The sequence below is a fragment of the Chrysochloris asiatica genome, unplaced genomic scaffold (genome assembly GCF_000296735.1).
Source record: "Chrysochloris asiatica unplaced genomic scaffold, ChrAsi1.0 scaffold00245, whole genome shotgun sequence".
Classification (NCBI taxonomy): Eukaryota; Metazoa; Chordata; class Mammalia; order Afrosoricida; family Chrysochloridae; genus Chrysochloris; species Chrysochloris asiatica.
Window position 1 is genome coordinate 2,870,732 of NW_006408763.1, and position 21,389 is coordinate 2,892,120.

Consider the following 21,389-nt stretch of genomic DNA (forward strand, 5'->3'; position numbering starts at 1 on the left):
AAAGAGGATGACCCCTAACGAGATGGATCAGCCAGGTGGCATCATTGATGAGCATCATTGATGGACTCACGTGTGGCAGCGGTAGTGAGGATGGCCCAGGATCGGACACTGTTTCGTTCTGCTGTGCATGGGGTCGCTATGAGTCGGTTCCGACTCGATGGCACCTGACAACAACAACAACAGCCACAGGGAGTAGGTTGGAATGCCAAGGGTCACAATTGATAAGAGAATGTAAGGACAGGTTCATCTTTTTGCAAACTGTTCTTTTGTGGAATTGAATTCTTGTCCCTCTGGACTGAGGAATGCCAGACATTCTTCTATCTTGACCCCAACACCAGCAGCACTCTCTATCACCAACCCACCTCAGCATCCCCAACCTCTTACACCTTGTGGTCAAGCACGCAGCAATCATGTGCCACATGGGACAAAGATGGCCTTTTAGGCATTAATTCATGGGTAACTTGACCTCTGGTCTGTAACTGGAGACTTTGTAAGAAATACGGTGATGCAGAACCCCCGTCACAGGGCTGGGCATCAGGAGCTGTGTTCACCCTCGCTGATTTTTTTCCAGGCCAAATGATGCTCCCAGCACTAACTCAGGCACCAATGACTCCCACCAAAAATCAGAAAATGAGCATCTTTAGGGGAGAGTGGGGAGACCGGTAAATTAGAGCATCCCAGTATCAATTCCTGCAGCAGAACTGTACCCACGCCTGAAGTAACCCAAAAATGACATGACAGCAAGAGGGACCAGACCCCTAGGGGCCTTCATACTTAAGAACCTCTTATCTGTTCTCCATGCCTCCTAGGGAAATCCTGTGCATTGTCAGCACAGGCAAAGTGGTGGTGGGGGGGAGAGGTTGAGGTAGGTGTGGGGTGGTGGTGGCACCCTTTAATACATTAGTAAATGCACTTTAAAACACAGCTTCCTTCCCAGGGCCATAACAAGAGAATGAGAGAAAGAACTAATTTCTGAAGTACTATAGCACAAAAAGTTCTGGTAGCGTGTTGTTGTTGTTGTTAAGTGCCGTCGAGTCGGTTCCGACCCATAGCGACCCTGTACAGGGTTTCCGAGGGTGTAAATCTTTACGGGAGTAGAAAGCCTCATCTTTCTCCCGCGGAGCAGCTGGTAGTTTCGAACCGCTGACCTTAAGGTTCACAGCCCGATTCGTAACCACTACGCTACCAGAGCTCCTTCAATTGGGCTGCGAACCTTAAGGTCAGCAGTTCGAAACTACCAGCTGTTCTGCAGGAGAGAAACATAAGTCTTTCTGCTTCCAGAAAGATTTACAGCTATGAGTCGGAACCGACTCCACAACACATAACACAGTGGGTGAAGCAGTGAGTTGCTAACTGCAAGGAAATAAGATGATGCTATCTGTTCCTCTGGTAGCGTAGTGGTTACGAATTGGGCTGCGAACCATAAGGTCAGCAGTTCGAAACTACCAGCTGCTCCGCGGGAGAAAGATGAGGCTTTCTACTCCCGTAAGGATTTACACCCTTGGAAACCCTGTACAGGGTCGCTATGGGTCGGAACCGACTCGACGGCACTTAACAACAACAACAACATCTGTTCCTGTAAAGATTTACAGTCTCAGAAACCTTATGTTGGCCCTATGTTGGGTTCTTATGAGTTGGAATCAGCAGTGTGTTTGATTTTGTGTGTTTTGTGCCCATCACAGGAGCCCTGGTGGTGCCATGGATGAAACGTTGGACTGTTCATTTAAAGAGTGGTGAACTGAACCCACCAGCTGATTTATGGGAGTAATATAAGGCTGTCTCTCTGCTCCCTTAAAGATTTACAGTCTCAGAAACTCTAGGGAGCAGTTTTACTCTGTCACATAGGGTCGTTGTGAGTCAGAATCGACTTCATGCAATTCCTCTGTAGAGGTTAAGAGCAAGGCTCAGGAAAGCAAAGTGTAATGAACCAAGGTATACAGCAAGCTCCTCAAAGGCTGCTCCTCGGAGTGGTTGACACTTAGCATGCTTGTAGAGGGTCAGCAAACAGCAACGGGGTCAAACATAACATTTGTGAGGATGCCACACGACCGGGCAGTGTTTCGTTCTGTTGTGCAGAGGGTAGATATGATTCAGAACCAACTCAACAGCACTTAAAAACAACATGCAAATATAGGAAGGGAATACTTGTCATGGGGCTGAAAGGTAGGAAATCCATCATTCAGACTGGTTACTCAGTCCCAGCACGCTTTCTCCAGAGGAGCAGTGATGAGCCAACCAGTGATGAGCCATATACAACCAGGAAAGATAAGGATCCTGGAGAAAGTTGTCCAACAGACGGCCTATAAACATTCTGTGCAGCACAAGTCTACTTTACATATATTGGGTTGTGGTGAATTAGGATAAACCCAAGAGTTTGGTTTCTTTTTGTAACAAACATTCCACAGGAGACTGAAACCTATTTTTCCTCACAAAATCATAACTCGAGTAACAGCAACAATGGAAATCATTCACTGTGACAGTAAATAAAATGGTGGCTGCAAATGGAGCAGACACCCCAGGGAAACGCTATGAGCCAAGCCTTCCTCTGAACTCTGGAATGCAGGGTGCCCCACCCCATGGAGAAAGTCCCTGTTGACTTATGTAAGAGAAATCCCTTTCCCTTTAAAGAATCCGTTTCAGGAAATCCACTTCCACTCATCTTCCGCCTCCTCCATTCCCACTCCCAGACACAATAGGTCCCCAAAGTGTGATAAATATGCAAGTGACTGGTGAAGGCCAAACGGAAACTTACGCAAGTCCACATGTCCTTGGCCACATCACAGCTGCCGTCTTTGCACTGGGAAAGGGACACGGAGCCCAGGTCAGCCTCAAGCCTCCTCGGAGCAGGGTGCTTTGGTGGGATGGGAGGCACTTCCTGCTTTTCTGAGTCCCAATTAACTGTCTTTGCCCAATTATCCTTTTTCAGCTGTGTTGCTCACTTGGAAGCTCAGGTGCGGTACATATGGTTCACTGTTCTGAGCTGTTATAAGGTTGGTGGTTCAAGCCCACCCAGAGGTATGTCAGAAGAAAAGTCTAGCAGTGGGTTTGGTGTCGCGTGTTCTGAAAATTAGCTACTGAAAATCCTATGGAACATCGTTCTACTCTGACACTCCAGATCTCTAGGAGTAGGTGTCAGCGGCATATGTTAGGTACGGCAGGTGAGCTGGGCCACACACACTTCAAGGGGAACATCATTGAGTAGTTAGGTTCTTTTCGGCATCACAATTCCCATTGCCAGTTGTGAGAAATCATTCAAGTTAGACTACGTTCACATTGGAGTGTCTCCGTGGGTCAAGGCAGACTGTATGATCTTGCTCTGCTGGCAAAAGCTTAAACTGAAAATTATGAGAAGTGGTGAAAAAAACGAAACAAAAACAAACTGGAAACAAAACAAAATGAGGACATCATAGACCGATTTTCATTATGGAAAGTAAGGAAAGTGCAGATGTTATTCAATACATATGTGAAGGAAAAAGATCAATGAGTTTCACTTGTATTTTTGAGCTAATGTTAGATATGCTTCAGGTAGGAGGCCACTCAACTGATTACATGAGGCTGATTACAGCTCCCATGAGGCTGAAAGGTACGTGGATGGATACCAAGACCACCTAGGCAACCAGCCCGTGTGTCTGGAGAAGCCTGGTCATCCCTAGAAAACCTGCCCTCCAGACTGACTGCAGTGAAGTGTCCAAATGAGGCCTAAAACATGAATTCTACCCAGTAAGTTCATCCACTATCACTAACTTCCCATCATCAGCCTAGTTCACATAACTATCAGCATTCATAGAGCTTCCTCAGCTTGCATGAATGACAGGGAAGAGAAGCATCATTTCTCACACATCCTGATCCCTAATTTTAACAGTAGGTCCTTCTCCAAACTAATTTTCTGTAGCCCTTGTATTAGAGAAAGACTTTGGTAAAACGTCAGGAGAAAGCTGCTCCTTGGAAACCCTATCCAGGGTCACTATTGAGTCGAATAATTTCCAAATCGCTTTTCCTTAACATTTGGGTTAGGGATTAATCTGTTGAGAACTAAATGACTTGATTTCTATCCTGAGTAAGCAAGAGCAAAGATAAGTTATGGCAAGGTAAAGGTCTTGGGTGCACACAAGGAGGAGAAAAAGATGGTGTGAGATCTCGGTTCACTTACAGGTAAGCGTTCAGCTGTGGCGCTCAGGGCCGACATTTCATTAGGCATAAATAATCTCATGGAATAATTTAACTGAAAATCCACTGCTGCTTCATGTAAGAAAACTATGCCGGCAACATGTAGTCAATATGCTCAGATAGAACCAGGCAAGTCTCATCATACAAATTAAGCCAGGACCCTACGCAGGGGTCAACAAACTAATGTCCATGAGTGGCCTGTTTTTGTGTGGTCTACATGCTAAGGATGGTTTCTTACATTTTTAAATATTGTGTGTGTGTGTGTGTGTCAAAAGGAGAATACCTTGTGTCACGGGGCAAATGTAATGAAATTCAAATTTGTGTCCATTTATGCAAGCATCATCAATGGCTGTTTTTGAGCTGCCACTGCAGACAGCAGCTGCTGTAAAGATGGCAAGCCGGGCAAAGTCTCATCTCTGGCCCTTCACAGAAAACATCCTTCTTCAGATCTCAGGTTTACAAGCTCTCTGATACACTTTTCATAAATAAAAGATAAAATTTGGACCTGTGACTGCAAAACACTCTACATTAACTATTCGATTTGTTGTAGTTATCAAAGCTAGTTGCACCACACACACACAAACACACAGACACACAGCACAGGCATCCAGGCTGACTGGATCATGTTTCCCATTTGCTATTCCTTTTGCTTTGCAACTTCATCTACACGTTGGAATGCATACATGAGAGGGAAAACAAGTTACCCACCATGTTAGATTTAAAAGCATTTAATGACATAGCATATATTTAACAGATAGGGCAAAAGTTGAGAGGTACAGGTCATACGAATGAGCACCAGGCCTGAGCGCACCTCCCTGTTCAGGCCCAGCCTCTGGAGTTCATTCCTATCAATACCATTTTGATTGTGCAGTAAGATGAAAATCTGTCATTACAATAGTTACAGTGACAAGAGAAATGCACACTATGTATCAAATAGCAAGGTAATGAAGCAAATTATAACACAGTGTGGCAACGCACGAGCAAGTAACCATTAGCGTAACATTACTTTGTCCAGTAAATGCTTCAGTTCCACTTGTACACTTACCAAGGATTTAAAGGGTTTATTATACATCTAGTTTTATTATACTTTGTACTAGAATTATCTCAAACATACAATATAATGTATTTCAGCAAAAAAAAAAAAAAAAAAAAGTAAGAAAGAAAGAAAAGGTTGAAATTACAGATTATTTAAAACCGTATCAGCTTTCTATTTCTTCTTGTATACCGACATTCTTAACTGTCGCAGTTGATGCAGAAGAGCCGCATGTCGTGTGTTAGTAAGCAATGCCAGATACAAATGGTTTGGTCTGTAGAGTTAACATGGAGCTCGCTGTAGCAAGATCGTAATACACAATCTGTTTAATTATGGTTAGACCCACTGTGGGCACTCCTGATAGTCAGGACTCAAGATAACCACTGGAAGTAAATGGAAGAGAATGGTGTCAGGAAACTGGTACATTTTGTCTCTGGTGAGCACAGGAGATATTGTTTAAGCACCGCTGCCTTGCAAACCAACAGCACTAGAGGCGGGTTATTTCCAACACAGCCTCACAAAATTGAGGAACAGTTTAAATATTGAGATCTAATCTATATAATTTCATTAAAAAAAAAAAAATCTTATCTTCCCTCTGCACCTCAGACTTTTGTAACTTGGAGATAAAGTGTTTAAGTGTGTTCCCCCCACCCCCAGAAACGCTCTATAAATTAACCAAAAAAAAAAAAAAAAAAGAAAATCAACCACACTGAGGAACATTAGGCACAGAGAGTAATGTGTTGGTTCTGAGCTTGCATGCTGGAATTTCACTGAAAAGATAGAAGGGCAGGAGGTGGAAGGAAAAGAAGTTCACTTCTTTTTGCCAAAAAGGCTGAACCGCTTCTCTTTGTCTTTCTCTTTGTCCTTCTCCCGTTTGCCGGGACTGGACTCGCTGGTGATGGTGACGACGCTGGTTGGTAAGGTTTGGGCCCGGCTGGATGCTGGCGTGCTCTGGGTGCTGGCAGACACCTCATGTTTATCAGAGGAGATGGCGGAGGAGATGGCCTGGATCCACGTGTTCATTTCCTCCTGGACCAATGAGAGGCGTAGGTGAGGCTCAACCAGGAGGGACGGGTGTGAAGAGCTAAGACTCCCCTCAGACGACCACCCATGCCTCCAGCAGTGGGACATTAATGGAGGAGTACACACAGTGTCTGGGGCACTGATCTAGAACGAACCTCAGCTTTACTCGATGGTACAACCATGGTTCAACCTTCGCCCAGGTTCAGTTTAGAGCGCTTGAAGGTCATCCCTTTAGTCTACGGCTCTACAAACTTGGAAGAAGTAGAGCTTGAGCTCAGTGCCAGGCATCACCTCACACACGTTTTCTCCTCAACCAGCCTTCCCTCCCTTTAACGCTTCTGAGCCACCATGACGCAGGCAGTTAAAGGCAGTGTGGCCCAGCGGGAGCCTCCTGACTGCTCTTGGACTATCTCGTTGTGTCTCATGCCCGTGAGGGGTAGATCTCCCCCCACAGCTAGAAGATGGCGAGGTGGCCTTAACTGCCTCCCAGGGACACAAGTAAACTGAGCACCTTCCAATGTTGGTGACTGTGGAGACCAGATGTAGAGGCCACCAACCATCGTTTCTTGAATGAAAACCATGTCAATACTGCCCATGTGCCCACAAAGAACTGCTACCCCATTTGTACTTGAGGGAAATGCATCTTGGACACTTACATCGTCTTTGGCTTGGAAGAGGTACTCATTTCCATCATTTAGTCTGTAATGTTGAAAAGAGAAAATCACAATTATAAAAAAAAAAAGATGAGGTTTCAACAAAGTCCTGAACAAACACCGCGTCTCCGTGTGGCCAAGGCCTCATCTCTGCTCCACACCGGATTCCAGAGACAGAGGAGAAGCACTTTCTAAATTACACTGTTGTTGCTGCTGGGTGTCCAGCCTATTGTAACTCACAGCGATCCCGTGCATCAGAGTAGCACCGCTCCTTAAGGGTTTTGGAAACCCTATACACGTTTTCTGCATATTGTCTCAGAAGAGAAAAAACTTCCCTTACAAGACCACCACTGTGACAGCGAGAGATGGCACTGGGCTCTAAAGGTCACCCACTCACCCACCCCACTGCTGGCACGAGAGTGGCTATTGCTGTGCAGATAAGGGAAGGACTACCTGCCCGTATCGAAGCCCTGACTCTGAAGCTGCATGAAGGAGGGCACAGAGAGGGAGGCAGCAAGCAGTCGTGTAGTCTGAGCCGAGCCTTTTAAACTGTGGAGGTTTCCAAGTCCTGTGGAGCCGGCCTACCCTGATCCTTGGCAGAGACTCAGAAATCACACCATCTGAAACTCATTTACAGTACTTGGCCCAGTCCAACTGGCACGAAGCACACCCAGACATACTACCAAAGCAACAGAGCAAATTCACTTAGGCTAAGTAATAACATACTGACCCCTAAAATGTTAACTTTTTATATTCTCAAAACACAAAATTACTTTGTTGCCCATTTCCTGGTAAAATTGGTGAGCTTTGACCCTCTCTGAGGGGAGGGGTATGTATTTTGTGGAGCAGGGACACTAGGAAGTGATGATGGTTCTGAGGCAATGGGAAGGTCTGCTGGGAGAATCAGGGTGTCCTCAGCCCCAACAAATACATCCTGTTTGTCTCTGCCCAATGGTCCATGACCCGCGGGCCACATCTACAGATGATACTTGTGCAAAGGACAACATCTTCTGGGTCTGGAGGAGCTGAAAGGTGGGGAAACTGCTTTCCTCAGTTTCCCTCAGACTAGGAAGTAGGAACAGCACACCACTACTCCTCTTAAAGGAGCTCTGGTAGCGTAGTGGTTACGAATCAGGCTGCGAACTGCAAGGAACTATCAGCTGTTCTGTGGGAGAAAGATGAGGCGTTCTGCTCCCGTAAAGATTTACAGCCTCGGAAACCCTGTTACAGGGTCGCTATGAGTTGGAATCGACTCCAAGGCACATCACCACCACCACTCCTCTTAAGGAACAGTACATCCCAAGTTATGAAAACAAAAGCTCCTTTTCCTTCAAGGCTTTACTAAACTGTTACCCACATGGAAGTCCTGCACAAACCCTGCAGAGATGTGTGCCAGACCAGTTTTCCCATCTTAAAATTGTAGTGTCTAATAAAACCAGTGCTGAGAATGAAAAGGAAGGAAGACACACACACACACACACACACACACACACACAGCTTGTGTCTGGCATCCACTGAGCACAGCAACCTCACCTGAGCTTGAAGACGTGTTTCTTCTTTTTGTAGTCAACGGCCACTTCACAGATGGCTTCTTTCAAACTCACAGGGACCTCGCTGTGGTAGGGGATTCCAGAAGCAGCAGTCTTTGCATCTTTGTAGAAACCCATCTCTTGGTTGTTGATGACGCAGTAAACGTTGTGCCAGGACCTGAGCAGCGGAGAAAGGGGCGTTAAGGCTCTACACCACATGCCTTCACAGAAATGAGGATCTGATGGAGCCATGAAACCATCCTCACACTACATGGTGAAGCCTTAAGTACCAAAGCAAGAAAACCCTGAGGTAAAAGCCCTTGCTGCATTCTGCTAAAACTAAACATCAGAACACAATTCCTTTGGTGATGCCTGGGGCAGGGCAGACGTTGCTGCTGTTAAGAAGGGCTCTGTCCGAACTTAGGGGCCACTCCTCCTCTAGTAAATCAAAGGAACTCTTGGCTCTTATGGGAATGTTTTCATCAGTGCTCAGCACTCTTTGTATTAACAGGGGACAGGACAGGCTCCTTATTGAAACTCGCCTCTCTACAAGCAGTTCGGCCAGTCTCAGCGTCCCTCTGTTTTGGCAACTTGAGAGGGAGGCAGCTTTGGATGAGTTAGAAAAATGCGAACTTTGCCCCTAGATATGACAAACTGCCACAACAGACTGATTTCAGTAGAGCGGGACACGATTCCTCATGCAGCGTACAATCTGCACAAGTGCACCTGGTGCTTGCAGGGAGGGGCGCGTACTGCTAAGCACATGGCCTTTGGAGGTAGATACGGGTTTTCACTTCGGTGCTGCCACTTCATTAGCTTTCTATAGACAGTGGGCCTTCTTAACCCCTGAGAGCACCTCAGTTTCCTCATCTGTAAAATGGGGAACACAGAGATACAGTTGTTGGGAGATAATGAATATAAAGACTGACCTACAGAGGAAGGCAAGGGAAACTTTGGACATTGTTAGTAAATTTTATAAGGAGTCCCACCACAAAGCTACTTCACTTAGCTTCAGTGTAGCACAACTCCTTCTCAAGATGAACTATTAAAGCCTCTTCAGGCTACCCAAGCCCCCGTCTCCATCCACTTAGCTTTTTTTTTCTCTCAGTGAACAGAAAGCACTTCACTCCCTCTCAGAAGAGTAGAGATGCTAACAAAGGAAAGGAAGCTCAGGAACGCACAGCACGTGCCCCGCTTTATCCCTTCTCTTCTGACTTCCTTGCTCACTGGCCCCCGAGTCTGCTGCTGTTACCTGCTTGAGGCTTTCTTGTTGTGGGCCTCCCACTCATGCTTTCGGTTCAGGAAGCCCTCCATCTGGGCCAGCGGCGTCTCCTGGGTTCTGGCTGGCAGGGTGGCCGCGCTCTGGGCAGGGAGGGCAGTCTTGGCTTTGCGGTTAGAAGTGGGGGAAGGGATGGGGCTGGATTCCTTCGAGCTCGTCCTCTGTTCTGTGGCTCCATTGACCATTTCGCTGGTGTCCGCCATTTCTGCCATCTAGGGACAGCGGACAGGCCATTCAGTGAACCCCGCGAGCCACGCCAGTGACCACATCCACTCTGACTTGCACACGTGGCTGTGTATAAATGCCTGGCACAGATCGAGGCAGTACAGTAAAACCATTGCGCACCCCACAAAGCCAGCTGGGCACCAGGGACATTAGAAGGTGGGGATGGATTAATACCCGCCCGTTTATGGGGAAATGAGAAAAGCGAAATGCCAGTGTGAGTTTTACTGCACTCTACCCCTCTGATCAATCCATGTTCTCCAACATCACTCAGGTCATTTCTGCTAACGGTTACTTTGAAACAATGGACAACAGTAACAATCGCACGTATTAAATATGAGAGAGAGTGGACGTTATACAGCAGCCACCTTACAACCAAGGATGCCACCAGAGGGGCTGGAAGTTGAAGCGAAAGGGCATTCACAAACAGACCAACAGACAACGCTGTCAGAGCTACACAGCGTTCCCCCAAAAAAGACAAGAAAAGACCTTTGGGTTTCTGAAAATGCTCTCTGATTCCCTCCCTCCCGCAACACATCATCACAAACACATGCAGAAAATTAGGACGACAATCATGCACTTCACATCTACCACCCCAGTTAGACTTTGAGACTTCAGAGCTCGGAAGGAAACGAGGCAAGTCAAACATCAATTTTGACAACCACATCTGCCCAAGTTGTATCGTGAGTGGGTTGTAGTTTGTGTTAAAGGAGCTGGAAAAGCCAATCAGTCACTCAACACCACGCGGCTATTTACCCCCAAACAAAGACAGAACCAGGGCCTTCCCCATCACGTGCTTGGTTGGTCGCGATGCCTTGCTGCACTGAGGCGAGGAAGCCCAGAAACAGCCAGGCTTCCAATGGCTCTGACCCTTCTGGCTGGAGACGTCTTCAGGAGCTGCTCCTTCCCAAGCTCATTTAAATGGTAACCCTCACGGCTTTTCGGCTTTGAAAATGTGGTAGGCTCTCCACTGATTATCACTTCCAGCCTGTGTGCCATCAACTGTGTACCATTAACTGTAGCGGCCCCTGGCTGACGTCAGTGCCGGGGACTGGGATTAGCACGTTACTAAAGCTGGGGGTGGCTGAACGCTTTAGTGGGTTACATACAACCTGCACCCCTTGTACACAGACAGACATATGAAGGGGTCAATGGCACGCTCATTAGATACCTTGTCCGCCACTGCTGCCCAGAACCCAAATGACACCAAATTAGCAGCAACAGCCTCAACAGGGTTGAATGGGGGTGGGGTAGGGGTGGGGGACTGGCCTTCACTGCTTAGATGCTCAGATTTATCATTCCTGCTTAGGCCTTACCTACGTGGCTGGGCCCGACACTTGATTTCCAATGCAACTGATTGTTTGGGAAAAACGGTAGGGGTAAAACACTCGGGAAGGGAGGAAGAATTGTGGGGTACACTACAACTGTGCAAACGATCAAAATGAGCATCTAGTGACTATGTAATTTAAGAGTATTTTTGATTGGCACCCTTTAACGAGAGAGCAAGGTGGAAGTCAGATGATTAGGGCAGAGTGACATTGGGGAGGGGGTGAGCATGGTGATTATCTTGGCCTTGTAAGTGACAGACTATAGACATGTGCTTATGGGCAATGTTGTTGTTGTTAAGTGCCATCGAGTCACAGTGACACTGCATAGGGTTTCTGAGGAGTGGCTGGTGGGTTTGAACCGCCAACCTTGTGCTGATCCTACAGCGCCACACCAGGGCTCACAGGCAACCAAATATCTCCCTCTTTTTCTTTTTCTTTTTCAAGGGGGACAGAGGCAGGGAAATAACTGGAACACAAAGCCCTGACTTAAAGTGAGTGGGCTGTGAAGTTGACAAATGTGCTCTAGTGTGTGGTATCAGGAAACTTTTGGTAAAGAGGAGGGATTGTGTTCTGGAAGACCTGTGCCAGGTGTGAGTCCAGAGAGACACAGGGTTAGTATGTCTAGACACCAGATGGAAAAAAAAAATTTAGTGCTGCAGGTTTGCCTTGAAAACTGCTAGTGACAGCAATGACCTGGATATGGATAGGGAGATGTCTCACTAGAGTGAGGCTACAACGTGTCACACGTGGGCAGGAGTCAGGGCGAGGAGAAAGGCCGGGGAAGCCTCTTCAGAGGGAATTTCTGCAGCAAAAATTTTTTTCTTTAGTGTTAGAAGGAAAAGAGAAAAACCCCAAACCAGTATGCAGAGAGAATTAATGTGTATGCAAATGAACCACTAACCAAGAAAACAAGGAAAATAAAAGGAACAAAATGAATTTTAATGGACATGTGCTTGAAGCATGCCAACGGACAACACACCAGTAGCGACAAACATCAAAAGCAAATCGTGGTGCTATGATCAAACAGTGAATACATGGGCATTACAGCACCCCGCCCCCGCCCACAAGTTGCTTCTCTTTAGCAATTAGTCCAGCGTGCTTTAGTGGCTGGGTACACCTGAGAGACTGACATCAGGATGTGAACACAAATGCAACGTGACACCTAGTAGCACAAGAAACACCCTAATCGTCTTCCGAGTGCGTGAAGCAATGCTATTTTCAAGTTCATTAACTTGAGTCTCTGCACCATAGTTCAAAAGATTGAAAAGGCTTTTCTTTCTCCAATACAATTCGATTGGGATTGAAAATTTATTCTGGCAATTGGAAGTTTTAAAAATCTAGATTAAAAACAGGCAGGAGAGCAAATGCTGAAAGCATTACAACACCCCTTCCATGTGTACATATGTTGTTTTTTGATTTTGTTGTTTGATCTTCTAAGTATAAAAAGCATAAAATTGGGTATTAATGCTGATCATACAAAATTTAAACATATATATATGGAAACATCACATATATACATATACATCAATGACACACATGATATGGAGCCAAAAAACACATGAGGGGGGCTCCTTACTGACCAAAGATGGATCAACAATTTTCTTTAAAATAGATTTTGATGTGTTTTAAGGCAGAGACCCAATAATGGTGCACACTACCCTCGGAACATGAGAAGCTTCTTGGCATCTATCTATATACCCATCTACAGTCACAAGTAGACAGATATGTACATAGAGATATGGAAAAACAAACAAGATGCTATATGATGTTATCCTGACAAAAGAAAGAAAAAAAAAAACAAAACATGCATCACGAAATGAAAAGACAAATTAGACTTAACTCATGGAGAACACGTATCAAAACAAGTTTCTGATCCTAGTAACACATCTAAGTATGGCAAATGAGCGCGTGGATGTCTCACAAGGCAGGGATGTCACACGGATTGGGTTTCGTTTGTTTAGCTTTTATCAGTACCAGGATATGGCCTCTCTCATCACTGTTTACGGCTAAGGAACAGGATTTCTGTTAAGTATTTTCAATGCCTGCTGGTGGTATGGTACACGCCATCCCCAAAGGCTCCTTATTCGAGAACACAACAAAAAGCCATCAGAAAACGAGGAGGGGAAAAAGTCCAGGAGTTCTGTCTGGGGCAGACAGTGGAGTGTGTTTATGGAAATACTAGTGTTACTTCAGAAGCCAGGAGGCATGTGAGCTCCTAGGGAGGGTCCACCAAGTGTATCATTCAAGTAAGCAGGATGAACCAGAAATGGCTTTTGCTCTATTTGTTTTGAAAAATTACAAACAGTTTGACACCCTGACGTCATCAATTGACCCTGGAGAGGCCTGTAAGTCTGGGAGGCAGGCTTCCCAAACAGACACTGAGAACTACTGTCACTTGCTGGGTCCACAGGGAGCCCCAGTGCAGACCACGGTGACAGGTGTAGTCAGCAAGCACTTCATGCCTGAAGCTGCTGAAGCACTACCTGATGCTGCTGGTTTAAGGTCTGCAGTTCTCAGTTCAGGACGACTTGGCAGGAAAACAAGGAAGGAACTCGTTTGTAAAAAGGTGCAAATGACCCAATGGTCTCAAAACGTCTGAGATTCTGAGCTGCCCAATTAGATCCAACGTCCCCCTTTCTTTGTCATCTTCAATAAATGAATGCATCTTTCATGGAATGTTGCACAGATGACTTTTGGTTTTAATTCTCATACCAAAGTCTCCCTCTTGGTCCACCAGTCATGACTAAACTACTATCATGGTATAGCTGTTACCTTCAACCAGGTTAATAACATCTGTAAAGTGGGCCCGATAGCACAGTCCTGCACCCTGTTAGTAAAACTGGATGGGTCATACCTGTCGGATTCTAGCTCTCATCTTCATTATGCTGTGATCTCATTTAATGTCAATTACTCATGTAAGGTTTTCGCTGTAAAATCTTGATAAAGTAAAAAGCTCACAATAAATAAAACAAAAAAAAATAATTATGTTGCTTTAAGGCAAACTGAACATGTGCCAGTTAAAAGACTCAAATAAACATGGATTAAACGCAAACAAACATGAAACCAAGGAAGACTATGAATTAAGTAAAAAATTAACACTGTGGGTGAAGTGGGAGCCAAAAGATTAAACTGACAGGACTTGGAAAGAGTAGTTCTTGACAAATGGATCTCACTGTCCAGACCAGGGTTGGTCACTGGCTGTCCTCCTGCTATTAAAGTTTTTGTAGTTTTGGTAGGTTTGAGAGCGGTAACTAACCCGAGGAGATCCCTGTTCAGCTGGCAAACCATTCTGGGAAACTTGTTCTCCTTTTGAAGTATCCCTGTTTGTGGGGGAGATAAAGAAAAGGAAGAAGGGAGGGGAAGAAGAACAGTAGTCAGCTTTATGACAAATTTTCCCCCGGAAAAAATCCATGCCACCCTCCTTTCACATAATTTCTTTTTAAAAATAGAAAACAAAACAAGACAAAAATATGGAAACTTAAAAGTGTTTAAAACAGATTCTAAGACAGAAACAAAACTACACTCCTATGTCTGTCTCCCAGGTGTGTCCACCAATTCCATAAAGGCAGGTATTTATGGTCAATGCTTACATAGCAAGATAATCTACCTCTCAAAAAAGGAGACTAATTTCTGCCCACCATTGTGCAGTCCCTCCGATCTTAAAAAAAGAAGTATCCCCTAAAACGTCACTACAAACCCACCGACTGGAAATGCTCTGTAATTGTAAATTCTACGTGTGAGTGCATGAGTGTGCGTGTGTGTGCCGGCGTGGGTGGAGAGTGCTGGCTACATTCCAGTCCTATGACTTACACAGCGATGCTGTCTCTGGGCCAGTCAGTATCCCCGGGAGTTATTCAGGGGTGACTATACAGACTGTAGATATAGACAGAAATAATCCACAGGAAGGGCATGTGGTGAGACCTGGCATAGCCGGCCTCAGCCTCTCATGACAGGGGGTGGGGCTACATCTGTAGCTCCGTGAGCCCGTGCAAAGACTCACCACTGCTGGGACTCAGCCTCCTCGGAAACCTTCGTGCTCGGCTCAGGGGAAGGTGGCCGCCTTTTCCTCTCCTCTTCCTCTTGCTGTCTGCGCACTTCCAGTAACTCCAACTGAGGGGGAAACAGGGTGATGTTCAGCAGAGCCCCAGGGTGTGCCTCTTAAATGGAAAGGGTCATTACAAGAGACCCAGGAAGTCCTCCTGCCCAAGTGTCCTATACTAGGTCACACTGGAGAGACAGAACTTCTAACATCCTCAGCACAATGGCATCAGGGTCATGGGAACTGCAGTGCAACCTGAAACTACAGGAATCAGAGATATGAGTAAGAATATAGGCCTGGCAAAATTCCTGTGAGTTGCTTGTGTGCTTCCTATGGCCTCACGTTTAACTTCTGAATTAGTCGTGTGGGCTCCTCGCTCCATAGCTAATACAAATACCACGAGGACGGAGTGGCAAAAATTCTCAAGGAAGCTTCTTGTGCTGTAATAGGAATCTGTGTTCAACCAAAACACAAATAACATATTACTCCCCCACTTTTTACATACAAGTACAAAGATTTGTTTTAAATCCCCTAAATTACTGAAACTGGGGAGGGGGGGGCGGGGATAGTCATTTTTGTACATGGCAAATAATGTGCTTTCAATTGGGAGTGCAATGCAAAGTCTTGGAAGAGAAAACACCATTGGGCAAGCCCTATTCTAAGGGCTGTTTGCTGACAGAAGTGTGTACCGGAATGGGTAGAACTTTTCAATGGTCTACAACTGAGCTACTATTTGCTGGAAATTCTGGGTAGAAAAACAAACAAACCCCTGGGGATTCTGTACCCCTTGAAACCAAAGCTTCTAGGAGATATAGGAGAAAAAGTAAGGCAGACTGAAAGAGCAAAACAAACCCTACCAATAAATCCCCAGGCACGATGCTATGATAAGCACCAGAAACTCAGGTGACTGGGCATAAGTACCTACATGGCAACTGAGGAGGTACCATTCATTCCCTGGACGCTCTCTGTCAGTGCCTGTACCAAGACAGCCACCAACCTCAAAGGTCACTCCTTTCCACAATGTGGATTCCCTGGTCTAAGAGGCAAACAGGAAGACAAGACTGTCCGTGAGAACCAACAGGCAAGGTACATCAGCATGCTGGCCACTTACCGTTGTCAGCCTTTCCAAGGCGGAGAATCTCTCGTCCCAGGTTGCTGCAGACTTTTCAAATGCCTCGTGGCGCTTGATGAGCTTCTCCACCTCGTCCACACTCTGGCCTATCTCTCGACTGGATAGGTATGGTTCCTGTCCAAGCAGCCAGGCCTCAGCCACACTGGCGTCCCTTGAGAACTGATGAACCTCCAAAACTGCACAGGGATGCGAGAGAGAGAGAGAGAGAGAGAGTGCTGGAGAGTGTTTCCTTGTACTGCTGCCATCAGGTGGCAGCTACTGGAATAACCAGCTTATGGTCTGGATCTGTGCTGTCCAACATAAATATAATGTGGGCCCCCCCGTGTGTGACTAGCCACATATTAAAAACACACAGGTGAAATTAATTTTAATAGTGCATTTTTATTAAGCCCAACATATAAAAATTGTATTATCAGCATAAAAGGAGCCCTGGTGGCACCATGGCAAAGTTAAGAGCTCAAACCTACCACTGACCGTCCCCCAGGATAAAAGTACTGGCCTTGGAAGCCCTATGGGACAGGCACTTCTACTCTGTTCTATAGAAGTCAGAGCCGACTGGATAACACACAGTAAGTACAATTAGTAATAAAAGAATAATTACTGTGATACAACACTCTGTTTCCTTTGTGCTCTTGGAAGTCCGACACCTTGCATGGACATTACCTCTCAATTTGGACCAGCTACACCTCAGGCTCTCAGGAGCCACCTGTGGATGGTGGGCCATGTTGGACAGCACAGGTCTAGAAGGCACACCCTGTAGGCGTTCATAACTGACATACAGCCAAAGACATGAATGGAGGAGGCATCCATAAGTTACCCTTTTTGGGTGGCTGTTCTAAGTTTTACTTTGGAAGTTGGGAGGAAGGGGGACACACAAGCTCTTTTGCTTGATTTCATTCTGTTTCTCCACACGTGACAAAACACAGAGTATCACTTTGAATGCAGTGATGAGGCTGGTTAGAAGTTGGTGCTGCGTTACTGCCAAGGCTGATAATTCTGTTTCAGGTAGCAGTGCTTGGGGTCACTCGGGTAAGAGGAGGAACAAAGCCCCAAATCCCAAATCCAGCCTGGCAAAGTATGCTACTTGATGACTGAATTTGGCTACTTATAGTGTTCATACTAATTAGGAACTGCTATTCCCAATATTGGGAGTCCCAGTGTGGCACTGCAGAATAAGCACTGGACGGCTAAACCCACCAGCCACTCCTTGGAAAACCTGTACAGGATCAATGTGAGTCAGAACTGACTCAATGGCACTTAACAATAGCACTAATATTCTCAATATTATAAGCTCTGTATTGTCTCAAATATTTCACGGTACAGTAAGGATTAAAATCAGAGCCTGCTTCATAGGGCCACTGTAGAGATTAAATACAGAAATGTATTTATATAAACACTTAAGAGTAATGCCTAGCTCCTTTCAAACTCTTAAATCGATGTTAGCTTCTATTTTATTACACCATCAACTTGTACCAAGGACTCTTATTCTAGAGCTCACCGAAATCACACCCCACTGGAATTAATCACGGGGTGAAAACCAGTGACCATGCTTACAAATAGTGTTAGTATGAAACACTGAAACAGAACACTCACAAAGGACGCACTTAGAACTACGAATTCATAAAGTAGTAACACCGCATTAACTAAAACAGGAAAGTAAGCCAAACGTGTGCACTGGACATAAATAAAGAGGAGAAAGGTAAATGAAGCAGCTCCTTACTCAGTCTTAACCATTCCCATCGGTCTTCCCACTTGTCAATCATTTCTTTTCTCTTCTCTGTCAACTGCAGTAACTTTTCCTTGATCTGTGAGAAAAGGAGAATCCCGGGGCATCTTAAATACACTATACCATGTCCTCCTTGTCTTCCCCTTAACCAGTCACTTTATTTAAGATAAATACACTTTTCTATAGAGACTATCAGTAAGCCAGGGAATGTCCAAAAGTTGTCCAGTCTGTATGTGCACTGGGAGAGGAGGGGAGATAAACGTGGAATGGTCAAATAGGGTCCTTCAAGCAGGATCCAAGAGCGGGGGTGGGGGGTGGGTGGTCCATGCAAAGCTGCAGTGACACAGGAAACCAACATCAGTATCTGGGACTTCCTACATGGAAGACATTCAGAAAGCTGGGGACACCAGGAGGCCGAGCCCCGAACTCTCTGCGAGGACACACACACACACATTCCCTTGGAGAGGGCTACACACTGAACTGACCATTTTTCTCTTCATTGTCATCATACCATACAAACAGGAATCAGCAACCACACACCCAAGAGACAACTAGTCTACAGCATATGCGTGCAGCAAGCAGTTATTTAAAAGAGGCCATCATAACTGTCTTCTGAGCCATCAATGTTCAGCTCTGGGCCTCATGTCCAGATTGTCCTAGACACGCAGGAAGGGAGCGTGGTGGCTTTACAGGACAAAGCACTGGACTGCGAACCACACAGCCCATGGTTCGATCCTGTCAGTCATTCTGAGGGAGAAAGAAGAGGCTTTAAGGCCTCGGAAATCCAGGGTCACTGTGAGTCAGAACTCGACAGCACTTAACAGCACAAAGATGACAGGAAAGCAGCAGAAGAGGGCCTGATATGACTTTATCAGTGTGTGTGTGTATGGATATAAATATCTTCTTCTGTGTGTGCCTACACACATATCCAACAACACAAAGTCGTTGTGTTCTGCATTCATCCCTTAACGCCCCCAAGCAAAGCAGGATCCTACCTCCTCTGAAGCGTAGTGTTTTCTTGCCAACAGAGACTTCCCAAGCTCAATGCAGGTTGTAAAACTGTCGTTACGAGCATCGATTTCAGCTTTGATACCTTGGTGATTATTCATTAATAGTTCAACAGATGACACGTCCCTAAAATTAGACAAATAACACCCCTTTTAGGAGAGCACACTTCAAATCCTTGTGTAGGTTTTAAACCGTGTAATTAATGTGAAAGCAATACGTCCCACAGTATAATTAGCCTCCAGGTCTGACTCACAGGCTGGGGCACTGGGGCTGAAGCACAAGGTCCAGCTACACAACCTCAAGTTCAGAACAAGCCACTATTACTTTTATTTGTTGAGGTGCTTGAACCATTTAAAATGACTGCTAGGTGGGTGGTTGGGAAAACCCCAGGCTGTCATTCAAACCATGACTTTGACTGCTGGTCAAAGGCACAAAAAGAAAGAACAGATGCCCAGTCGTGCCCCAATGAATAGCTGCCAAAGGCTTGGGACGTGTGTTCCAAAGGGCAGCTGAGGAGTCTCATTTGGGCATAAAGACAGAGCAGGAATCAGCTACAGGCAGAGCTGTTAAGAGCTCCTCATGGATCTAACCAATAGACTGGACCAAAAAAACAAAAACAAAAACAAAACAATCCTTCCCCCCTTTCTCTTGAAGCATAGTCTGTCTCAGTTATGGGGGAAGAGGGGATGAACTGGCAGAAGTGACCTGAACTTACATTATGTGTCTGCTTGTTCATCTATCAATCTGTCTTTACCGCTTTGCATGGAAACAAAGCCAAAAGGAAGATTCTGAACAAATAATGCATAATAAGCCCAAGCTCCCACTAAGGCAGATGTTGAGGGTAAGTGACATCTTGAGTAACGTATGCGATGAGTGGCAGACAAAGAACTGAGCAGAACCACTTGTTTCAATGATGAGGTTAGTTAAGTCACGGCTATTTGAAGCATGAGGTTCACAAGGTGGGCAGGTGGGCCTGGGTGAGCAGGGAACATGAGGGTCGGAAGAGGGAGGGCCAACAGGCCTTGATGACATCCGGTCTCTCGTTATGGATGAGACGGTTCTTCCCAGACACCCCCAACCCCGCTTTGGCCTCAAAATGCACTTTCACAAACTGCTTTCAAGGCTCATGGTTCCCTCTGGAAGATCCGTGTATGCATTAACCAGGGTCAGGTTGGCATATTTCCTCCTGACCTGGAGGCCAGAAGCGTTACCGTGGCTTCTCCTGGGCTTCGATCTGGCGGATTACATCCTCCATCCAGAGCATGAGGTCGCGCACCATGCTGAAGAAGCGGAACTTGTCCCCGGTATCAACCAGTCGCACCCTGCGGCCCTCACAGGCATCCAGCAGAGCCTTCCAGGCCTCCAGCACCTCGTTCTCACGCTTCTGGATGTCATCAGCCTTGTCGCCGGCATAGGCCGCCTGCAGACGGGCTGCGTCCTCCTGCAGCTGCCTCACCTGCGAAACCACAGGGGACACAACACAGGTGAGACCACCTCAGCCTTCTCCCCACCACCCATCATTCCTACACACAGCACAACACACTGTCCTGCCTGAACATGAATGGAAGCACCAAACCAAAGTGGTCCTAGCACCCCCAGGACGCTTACAATTTTATTGGAGATGCTGGACTGGTAGGTAATAAAGGATTAGCAACTTGAGATACCCTTTAAATAACATGCTGGCTCTTAAAATGAACAGTATCACCTGTGAGTAGCGAGCTGCGATTGCTGTTCAATTATACTTCCAGTATTTAATACCAGCAGAATCACACAGGGTGGACAAGTACAGTGTCATTTCCACACTCAGACTAAGAAACTGGGCAAAGAAGTGTGTGATAATCCTGTCAGAAAAGAAAGCCCTCAGGTTGGAAGGCACTCAAAACTGACTGGGAAGAGCGCCTCCTCAGAGCTGACCTTAGTGGTGTGGAAGAAGTAAAACGGTGGTATCTTCTTCTACTGATGTAGAACTCAACGTGAGAAGACAGCTACAAACATCCATTAATAATTTAACTGTGGAATGCAAGAAGTATCAATCTAAGGAAATGGAAGCTATTAAAAATCAAACGGAGTACATAAAGATCCTGGGCATTAGACTGTAGATCCTAGATCCTACCCATTAGAGATCGGAAATGGACTGCTGCTGTTGGCTATTTTGAATCAGGTCAGTCCTATGTTCTACTCTGCTTGGAATGACAAAATGAATAGGAATGACACTGCACTGTCCAAAAGAACATGCCAAGATCGATCATG

The 21,389-nt window shown here is 45.9% G+C and overlaps 1 protein-coding gene across 2 annotated transcripts in view; it reads right to left on the reverse strand.

The window, feature by feature from the left end:
• Nucleotides 1-4,881: 4,881 nt before the first annotated feature.
• The window catches only part of SPTBN1 (spectrin, beta, non-erythrocytic 1), a 276,936-nt gene continuing 260,428 nt past the window's right edge, over nt 4,882-21,389 (reverse strand). Inside the window, exons 27-36 of one of the 2 annotated variants that reach the window (XM_006873535.1) lie at nt 20,351-20,595; nt 19,127-19,265; nt 18,126-18,210; nt 16,385-16,581; nt 15,235-15,344; nt 14,491-14,554; nt 9,658-9,896; nt 8,410-8,583; nt 6,880-6,922; nt 4,882-6,229 (exon numbers count right to left, since the gene is read on the reverse strand). In XM_006873535.1, the coding sequence (XP_006873597.1) occupies nt 6,011-6,229; nt 6,880-6,922; nt 8,410-8,583; nt 9,658-9,896; nt 14,491-14,554; nt 15,235-15,344; nt 16,385-16,581; nt 18,126-18,210; nt 19,127-19,265; nt 20,351-20,595 (1,515 nt within the window). In that variant the 3' untranslated portion in view covers nt 4,882-6,010. Of the gene's footprint in view, nt 6,230-6,879; nt 6,923-8,409; nt 8,584-9,657; nt 9,897-14,043; nt 14,555-15,234; nt 15,345-16,384; nt 16,582-18,125; nt 18,211-19,126; nt 19,266-20,350; nt 20,596-21,389 lie in introns of those variants that run through there. The other variant, XM_006873536.1, reaches the window with a different exon arrangement.